The sequence below is a fragment of the Nicotiana attenuata genome, unplaced genomic scaffold (genome assembly GCF_001879085.1).
Source record: "Nicotiana attenuata strain UT unplaced genomic scaffold, NIATTr2, whole genome shotgun sequence".
NCBI lineage: Eukaryota > Viridiplantae > Streptophyta > Magnoliopsida > Solanales > Solanaceae > Nicotiana > Nicotiana attenuata.
The window spans coordinates 141809-152335 of NW_017670704.1; the positions used below are offsets into that span (position 1 = coordinate 141809).

General features: G+C 37.8%; 1 protein-coding gene across 1 annotated transcript in view; it reads left to right on the forward strand.

Moving 5' to 3' along the window:
- Positions 1-7154: 7154 nt before the first annotated feature.
- The window catches only part of LOC109242488 (heterogeneous nuclear ribonucleoprotein U-like protein 1), a 7113-nt gene continuing 3740 nt past the window's right edge, over positions 7155-10527 (forward strand). Inside the window, exon 1 of the mRNA XM_019409337.1 lies at positions 7155-7494. Within this exon, the coding sequence (XP_019264882.1) occupies positions 7362-7494 (133 nt within the window). The 5' untranslated portion in view covers positions 7155-7361. The remainder of the gene's footprint in view (positions 7495-10527) is intronic.

Genomic DNA, 10527 nt, shown 5'->3' on the forward strand with positions numbered 1-10527 from the left:
CGACCATGAAATGATATTTCTCCCAATTAAGAACCAAATTTGTTTCTTCACATCTAGCCAATAATTTATCCAAATTTGCAAGACAATCATTAAAAGAATCCCCAACCATCGAGAAGTCATCCATAAAAGTTTCGAAGTATTCCTCCACCATGTTAGTGAAGATAGTCATCATACACCTTTGAAAAGTCGTCGGTGCATTGCACAAACCAAATGGCATCCGTTTGAAGGCAAAAGTACCATAGGGACATGTAAAGGTTGTTTTCTCTCGATCTTCCGCATCAATAAGAATTTGGTTGTAGCCCGAATGCCCATCAAGAAAAGCTTTAGAAAGCACGGCCGACCAATCTATCGAGCATTTGATCTAAGAAAGGAAGTGGAAAGTAATCCTTCCTTGTGACTTTGTTGAGCTTGTGATAGTCCATATACACCCTTTATCCGGTTACCGTTCTTGAAGTAATCAATTCATTTTTGTCATTGGTGACCACCATCATGCCCCCCTTCTTTGGGATATATTGAACCGGAGAAGTCCACGAACTATCGGAGATGAGACAGACAACCCTGGCATCCAACCACTTGATAATTTCCTTCTTGACAAATTCTTGAGCCTCATTGAGTCTCTTTTGATGTTCAATAGATGGTTTGGCGCCTTCCTCCAACTTGATCTTATGCATGCAAAAGTCCGGGCTTATCCCCCGAATATCCGTCAAAGTGGAATCTACCTGCACGTTTGTCAAACAAGAGGAAAGAATAACCGGTAAAGTAGAACAAGGGCCAAGAAATTCATACCGAAGATGTAGAGGCAATGGCTTCAACTCCAAGGTAGGAGGCTCTTCAATAGAAGGCTTTATAGGAGGAGAGGAAAATATTGACCAAGTTTGATTTTGAGTATCAGCCATATTTTTGCTCTTACTTTTGCTTTTCGTGCTCTCTGCAGAAAAGGTGAAGGCATCTGTGCCTACTCTTGTTTATAGCAAAAAAGATTTGAGTTGAATAAGGTAAAAGCATTTAATCCTGAAACGGAATCTGTATTTTGGCTTTAAAACATCACCAGAGAATTTGCTGAGGTCATTGGATTCTCTGAAAATCTGCACAACGGGTTCAACATCTTAGAGAAATCGTTGATGAAGCGCCGGTAAAATCCCGCGTGGCCTAAGAAACTCCGCACACCCTTCATCGATGTTGGAGGTGAAAGTTTAGAAATCACCTCAATCTTTGCTTTGTCAACTTCAATTCCACTCTTTGAGATTTTTTGGCCAAGGACAATGCCTTTCTCGACCATGAAATGATATTTCTCCCAATTAAGAACCAAATTTGTTTCTTCACATCTAGCCAATAATTTATCCAAATTTGCAAGACAATCATTAAAAGAATCCCCAACCATCGAGAAGTCATCCATAAAAGTTTCGAAGTATTCCTCCACCATGTTAGTGAAGATAGTCATCATACACCTTTGAAAAGTCGTCGGTGCATTGCACAAACCAAATGGCATCCGTTTGAAGGCAAAAGTACCATAGGGACATGTAAAGGTTGTTTTCTCTCGATCTTCCGCATCAATAAGAATTTGGTTGTAGCCCGAATGCCCATCAAGAAAAGCTTTAGAAAGCACGGCCGACCAATCTATCGAGCATTTGATCTAAGAAAGGAAGTGGAAAGTAATCCTTCCTTGTGACTTTGTTGAGCTTGTGATAGTCCATATACACCCTTTATCCGGTTACCGTTCTTGAAGTAATCAATTCATTTTTGTCATTGGTGACCACCATCATGCCCCCCTTCTTTGGGATATATTGAACCGGAGAAGTCCACGAACTATCGGAGATGAGACAGACAACCCTGGCATCCAACCACTTGATAATTTCCTTCTTGACAAATTCTTGAGCCTCATTGAGTCTCTTTTGATGTTCAATAGATGGTTTGGCGCCTTCCTCCAACTTGATCTTATGCATGCAAAAGTCCGGGCTTATCCCCCGAATATCCGTCAAAGTGGAATCTACCTGCACGTTTGTCAAACAAGAGGAAAGAATAACCGGTAAAGTAGAACAAGGGCCAAGAAATTCATACCGAAGATGTAGAGGCAATGGCTTCAACTCCAAGGTAGGAGGCTCTTCAATAGAAGGCTTTATAGGAGGAGTTGTCCTATTTTCAGAATCCAATGATAATTTTCGGGGTGAATAGTTGTACGACCCATTCCTTACAAAGAGTTCACACATTCCATGAAACCATCCATCTCGTCATCATCAAAGTTGAGAAAGATGGCCTCCAACGTATCACCAACATTGATTGTAGCACTTGTTTCATCAACAATAACATAGGTCACTAAGTCCACAAAAGAACACACCTCATTGCTATTTGGTTGCCGCATGGACTTGCACACATAGAATACCACTTTTTCATCACCAACCCGGAATGTAAGTTTTCCGACTTCAACATCACAAAGAGCCTTTCCTGTAGCAAGAAAAGGTCTCCCAAGAATAATCGGCACTTCATAATCGACCTCACAATCTAGAATGACAAAATCCGCGGGAAGAATAAATTTATCAACACGAACCAAGACATCTTCAATCACTCCCAAAGGCCTTCTTCATAGTACGATCGACCATTAGCAATCTCATAGAGGTGGGTCTTGGTTGCCCAATCCCCAAAGTCTTGAAAACCGAATAGGGCATCAAATTGATACTTGCCCCAAGATCACAAAGAGATTTAGCAAACTCGGCACTTCCAATTGTACAAGGAATCGTGAAAGCACTGGGATCCTCCAACTTAGAAGCCATTGAATACACTATTGCACTCATTTGATGGGTGACTTTGATAGGTTCAAAATTCCTTGACCGCTTCTTTTCCTCGATATCCTTCATAAACTTGGCATAACCGGGAATTTATTCCAAAGCTTCAACTAATGACACGTTGATTGAGAGTCTCTTCATCATTTGAATGAACTCCTTAAATTGATTCTCACAATTTTTCTTGGCAAGTCTTTAAGGGTATGGAGGTGGAGGCTTAGGCAATGGTGCCTTAGCCTTTTGCACTACCGGCTACGGTATGTCAACAATGTGATTCTTAGACGGGTTCACCTCCTCTTGAGTCTCTTCCACACTATCATCAATATCAATCTGAACTTCATCACTAGGTTGCACCATATTGTTTGGGATCTCTTCTTCTTGCACCACTTGCTCATCATCCAGAAGTTGCCTTTGACTTGAGGTGGGTGCATTCCCATCTCTTTCACTTCTCGTAGTAATGGTCATAACATGACCCGTGTTATTTCCACCCTTTGGGTTTACTACCATGTCACTTAGTAGTGCCCCTTTAGGACGAGAATTTAGAGATTGAGAGATTTGCCCCATTTGAACTTCTAAGTTGCAGATTGATATGTTGTGTGAGGCAAGTTGGGCTTCCAAATCGACATTCTTTTCCATCATTTGCTTGAACATATTTCAATACGCCCCATCTTGTTGTTTGAAGAACTTGGACCATGGGAAGGATAAAGAGGTAGGTTGCTCGGTTGCTGATACATCGGGGGCCTTTGAAAACCCGACCCCCGGTTGCCTTGATTGTTGTTCCATCCGCCTTGATTGTTATCCCCCCAATTTCTTGGTTATTTCCACTCCAATTTCCTTGATTGTTGTTGTTATGCCAATTTCCTTGATTGTTGTTTCCGCTCCAATTACCTTGATTGTTAGAATTTCAGCTGCCTTGATTGTTTTGAGGTCGCCATTATTATTGGTTTGGGCCTTGGAAGTTGTTTTTTTGCCCTTGAAAGTTGTTCACATATTGCACTTTCTCCTCTTGTTCATTATAGGAATCATCTTGCTCAAAACCACTGTCTTCTTGCACATAGTTCTCCACTCGATTTTGCACTTGTGGACCCTTGGTCCTCCTCTTGTTCACCATCATATTCACTCCCTCCATGGCATTGACTTGCTTGGAGTTTTGCACTTGATTTGGTTGGGCCTTTGTTTGTTGTTTCATGGTGGTTGTCAATTCGGCAATGGCTTGCCCATGGTCTTGCAATTCTTTGTGAAGGTGGATCATGTTTGGATCACCTTGTGAAATATTGGCCCACAACTGCCAAGCTGATGACGTTTCCGCTATCTCATCCAAAATCTTACTCGCCTCCGCATAAGGCATAGTCACGAAGTTTTCACCGGCAAGTTGATTCACTACACATTGGTTGGTTGTGTTAATCCCATGATAGAAAATTTGTTGAATCATGTTCTCCGTCATATCGTTGTTGGGACATACCTTAACCATTGTTCTTTAACGTTCCCATATCTCGTGTAGTGGTTCACTCGGCTCTTGCTTGAATGCCAAAATCTCATCTCGAAGTGTAGCCACGTGCCCCGGAGAGAAGAACTTAGAAATAAAAATTTTTGCCAACTCATCCCAAGTGTGAATGGAATGGTTCGGCAATCGTTCCAACCAATCTAAAGCTTTCCCCCATAGAGAGAAGGGAAAAATCCTTAGCCTCAATGCATCCTCGGAGACATTTATTTGTTTGGTCCCCCAACAAGTATCAACAAACCCTTTCAAATGTTTGTACGCATTTTGAGTTGGAGCACCAGTGAAGAAACCCCGTTGCTCAAGCAAAGTGAGCATCATATTGGTGATTTGATAGTTGCCCGCCCTAATACGGGGAGGGACTATTGCACTTGCATATCCTTCATTGGGTAATATCCGATGTGGAGCTGCTCGTGGTAGAGGTGGGGTGGAGTCGGGACATTGTCATGAGGCATTCGGCCTCTTCTATTGGCTTGAGGTTCAAGAGGAACCTCCTCAACTTGCTCATCCTTGATGTCCACATCCTCAAAGGCAAATTTTTAAGTTCATTGTTCGCCATGGTTGTACCTACGATTTCTCACACAAGTTAGTAACACGGAAGGAAAAGAAGATATTCCAAAAACAAACCCAAATATATAGCTAATACCGTTTTAACTCCCCGACAAAGGCGCCAAAAATTAATGACGTGCACAACACACCTTAATAAGAGATATATTACGGTCGTATGCAACAATAATTACCAAACTATGAGTCGGGATCGAATCCAATGGGAGTTATAAGGGGTGTCAGGAGTATATATTTGAAGCAAGCGAGTGGACTACCTAAAATACCACTTCCACAACAAAGTTTATTTCTACTTCTACTATTACTCTAATGATTGCAAGCTAAGGTAAATAAACTAGAGATGAATATTTTTGATGTTTTTCCAAATAGTTTAAAGGCATAGGGATGTGACCATAACCTAGGTGTTTGCCTATTGGTATAAAGACTTTAATACTTATTTTGTTGATTGGGTGTATTATAGCTCTCAACTCTATGTTACCCACTCAATATCTCTCGGTCAAGAGTGATTTTGCCCAATTTGGCTTTCTCAAGTCCAAATGGGTATCAAACAAAGTAGTTGATATGAGCTCAAGTCGGGTTCTTACTATCTCTAGTTTCAACCATTTAATTAGGCTAATCAATATCTCAATTAACCCAATTCCTTGTTAGCTAAGTTATCCTAGACTAGGTCCCTCTTTCTCAAGTAGAGAATTGTTAAATATGCATGAATCAATATGTGCAACCATTAATTCTCAAATTGAAGCATGGACTAAGCTAAATAATCAACACCCAATCATAAACAAACATTAGATTAAATACACACAAGGTTTACACATTAGGGTTGGGTCACAACCCTAGTAAAAATCTAGCTACTCATAATGGGAATTGAAGAAACTAAAGAAGAAAAGTTAATTAAACTCATAAAGAAAAATTTAAATGATGAAATCTAATGTTTAAACACTAAAATAATGTAAAACTTCCTAAAGTAGTAAAAAGAAACGGCTACAACAACTTTTAATGTTCAAAACTTGACCTAAATTTGTGAATCTCGTCTATTAATACTGGGCGAAAAATTACGGATAAAAATGCCCATCGGGAGGTTATGCGGCCGCACAACTCCATGTGCGGTCTGCAGATTTCTTTAGTTGGCAGGAAGGAGGATTCTGCGGCCGCACATTTGTGTACTGCGGCCGCACAATTCTTGTGCGGTCCACACTTCTGCAAGGTGTAAAGACTTGGTCTTCTGCACATTCTCTGAACTTGAAAATACTTGTCAGTGCAGACCCTGTTTTGTGGCCTCACAATTCATGTGCAGTCCGCACATTTGTCAATCTTCAGTTGGACTTTTTAGCTTGGATTGCGGCCGCAGATGGATTCTGCAGTCCGCAATTTCTTATGCGGCCGCAGAATTCCTTCTGCGGACCGCACATTTTTGCTTCTGCGCCCTTTATTGCCTTGTGCTTCAGAACACTCCTTTTTGAGTTAGATTTCATCATGGGAGACCAAACTTCTAGCATTCCTGCAATTTGTATAATTTTATTAGTTTCGGGAACACAATTCAATACTTCTGGACTAGAACAAAAGGTAAAAGGTACTAATAAGCACTTATCATCCAACATCATCAAGTCACATTCATTGTCTTCTCAACAAAACCTTAGGTTCAAGAAAATATTTTGACATGAAATATTTCACTTCAATAAAACTTAATTATAAAAATTAAAGATCAAAATACCACTAGAATGTAACTATGTTTATTAATCCGTTATTGTTCATTTATTAGAGTTATTCTTTCTTTCAATTTCTTATTTTGTACCAATAATGATTGGATATGTGCTTTCAAGCATGTGTTTATCCCAAAAATTCAACTTTCACCATAAAATGAAGGATATCTCTTTAATTCGTCCAAAAATAATTGCACGTATGCTTGTGTATTACAATGACGATAAATAAAACACATAGCCAAATAATTTCAAATGTTGGATTATACTGGTGCAATATATTTTATTACATTGATTATTATATATTGCATTTTTCAAGAGAGATATCAATGTCGACAACAAGAGTTCAAATAACAACGCATATAAAGTATCTACGAGAACAAACACCAAAAACATCATATATAAAAAAGTATTAGGTAAAATGTGATTATATTTTTTATTTCTATATTATAAGTACATATATCATTCACGTGTTAGAAGATGATATCGAATCATTTTAAATTCAAATATTATAGAAGTGTATTCCCATTTGAAGATTGTTATATTTTCTTCCACATCTTGTTGCAGTCATATACATAATATTCTAAGTAAATTTAATATTTGGTTCCTTAATTTATGTAAAAATTGATTGAGAATCTATGTGAAATGTATGAATATCAAAAAATTTAGTGATCGAACATCATAAACACAAAAAAGAAAGTGTGTTTTATATATTACACGTGTCTTTTGGCATAGCCACCATCCAAAGAGCTCTGTCCCAAATACTTGAATTCGTACACAGCAAGCACTCTCTCAAGAACTGGAAAATCGAAAATCGCTACTTCAATGGCGTCGACGAAACGTGAATCATGTATAAGTGATGAACCTGAAGCCAAGAAAGCAAAGGTTGAAGAAGGGCCATCACAGCTTCCAGTATCCACACCCCGTGTGGTCCTTAACCCCGCCGACTGTGACTTAGGCAAGAACATCACACTCCCTTTTCTCTCTTCGTTTTTATTTTAATTTATTTTTTGTGACATTAAATTTTGAATTCTCACTTCTTTGTGATATACTTCTCTTGTTACAAAATTTAGAACTCTGTATATGGCTGTATCATGTTTGTATTTTTGGTTAACTAGTTTCTATTGGTTATGCGGTACATTAATGCTAGGGTTTGGCTTGGTGTGGTTGGTATGATTACATTTTTTTTTGTTTTCAATGGATGGTAATTTAAGTGTGGAAAGATGTTCTCCGGAATCTTTTTTGGCTGAGGCAGGATTTTTACAAGGGGCATTTTCATTTTCAAAATTTTTTTACCAAGGGAATTCCAATAAAAAAAAGGAATTACACGTGAAGAAGCTAGCTAATTCAATATCTAATATATATACATAAATAAAAGTAACCTTATATATACGCACATGGGCGAAGCCACCTTTAGCAAAGGGTGGTCAACTGACCACCCTTCCCCGAAAAATTACGAAAAATTATACTGTGTATATAAGTAAAATATTGATTTTAGATATATAAAACCTATATTGAACACCCTTTGTCGGAATTTTTTTCTACTTCTTTCAAGTTTGAACACCCTTGAAAACATTTCTGGTTTCGCCACTGTATACGCAGTGTAACCCATGGGTTTAAAGATAGATGCCTTAGGGTTGTACTAGAAGTGGAAGATGGGCATGAGGGTTGGGTTTTAGTTATAGTTTTGAGTAGAAATAGGTAGGTGATCAGTTGCGGAATCAGAAATTTTGACTAGTGGATTGAAAAATATACAAATATGCCACATCTGGAACTTGAACTTGTACTTCTCTTATGTTAAGGGGATTCAAAGATTTGTACAGGTACACTTTTTTTTTTCTCTATTTGCATAGTGTAGTTTTCCAACGTATCCCCTTCATTGCATGTGGTTCCACCACTGTCGATAATTATGTTGGGATCAAACGTATGGAGTGAGAGTGGAGACTTCATTATAGAAAAACAACTTGCTCTCATATCTAACACTTCGCCCATCCCAAAATATTTGTCATATTTTCAGGAAATCAGTTTAGCTCTTCATTTTAACAAAAACTTTACGAAAAAAGAATACTAGGATGTGACACATTCGGTTAAAAGAATCTCCTTATAGCCAAGCATTTATTGAGAAAGATTAATAAGCTTAGTGGCTTCCACTACAATGTTATTGCTTCAGTTCAAATTCATATAACGTCTGAATTTTACACTTTGATGTAGTGTTTTGCTCCATCAAACTAAGGAATTTTAATTTTTCTCTGGTGTTTTCTTTATCAAAGCAAACTTTTTAAATTATTTTTCCCCACTAACACTGATATAATACGTAATCAAATTAACACACTAAACTTCCAGTCTAACAATCTCATATAAAATGGGACAAAGGGAGATACTATATATTTCAACAAAGAAAATGTTATCTATTATCTCAAACAACCTATCACTTGAGATTAATTTTGTCAGTTTAATTTTGTCATCCTTGATGTTGTGCACATTTTTTTCGAACAAAGCTAAGTTATGAGGTTTGAATAGTGAACTTAGAAAAATAACAAGGTATGAAAAGAGAACTAGGAAAGTAACCATTCTTAATATGGCTGAGTGCAAAAAGATAAAGGGTTAAGGTGGAAGTCCGGAGGTAAAACATTAAGGATAAAAAATATATGTTCTTGGACATTTTTTTAATATTTTGTGATATGCATCACTAATATTAAAAGAAGAATGTATCTAGAAAATGAGTAAAAGAAGAATGTGTTCTAATGTCAGATGTTATATCACCTTAATGTATTGCTTATGTCAGTAAGTCATCCAACACAAGTAGTCCCCTGTTTTCAAGTATTTTTACATGATTTAAATAGTTAAAGCTTAACTTCGGTCTTGTAAATGTCTGCAAATCAGATTTTTGTGAAAAAGTGGTCATAAGAACGGGTGAACTTTCAATTTGAGTTTCATCTTGTTGACTAATTTTTGTTCGTATGACAATATCAAATTCTCTGGTGTGGGATAAACCTGTTGGATTCTTTCATGGTGTCATAGTCTCCTCTTTGGTTTTCCTGTACTTGGGGTTTTATAATCCCGAATCACAAAATGTCAAAGTTGAAAGATGGAATTTTACCAAGGTTTGACACAGGTCGCCTTTAAAGGCATGAATTCAGTCGTTTAATGTGGATAAACACTAGTGCTTGAAACTTGGAGAAGTTGTATCATGGTATTAACTTTTAAAGTGTGAGTAATCATAGTCAATTTTCTTTTTCCTATGATGGGGCATATCGGCTGGCAAGGTGCTTAATGGCTGAATGGAAAGATTTCAGTAGTCTGTTTGGACTTTAAATCTGCCATGAAAAGTTACTATCTTGAACTATGTTTATGAAACACTTCCAACAGCTTTTGGTTATGTAGATCTATGCTTATGGAACTCAGCTTTGTCTTAGATAGATTCTACTAGTTGTTGACACAAGTGGCTATATTGGGTATGGGAACTGAATGGTCAGGAAATTTTTTATGAGCAATCTTTTATGGGAACATGAGAGCAGTGTTATCAAAGGGCGAAAAATGCAAAAAAGCTCTAAGGTCCGCAGGGGCTTTACGCGCAAATAACATGTCGGCTTTAATGAAGAAAGGCGCAAATGGAGAAAATACTACAAATATGTATGCGTAGTCCAAGACTAATAATTAGAAACATGAATAACAATACAAGGACAAAGAAATTGAAAAAAATAAATAAAATAACGATGAAGTGAAAAGAAATTGAAAAAAAAAATTAACGATAACGTGATATATCAATTGTTTAGTGTCGCCTCTTCGAGAGCACGCTCATTGGCAAGGAAAGTATGCCTTAGAGCCTTGATGACGACACGGAAGAACCGCTAAGCGAGGCGAAGTGCTCAACATGCTTTGCGCATCACTTCATGGCTTAAGCGCACTTAAAGCGCACCTTTGACAACACTGCATGAGAGCCGAAAAGAACACGAGTATTCGATAGATATATACAGTGTACAAATACTAC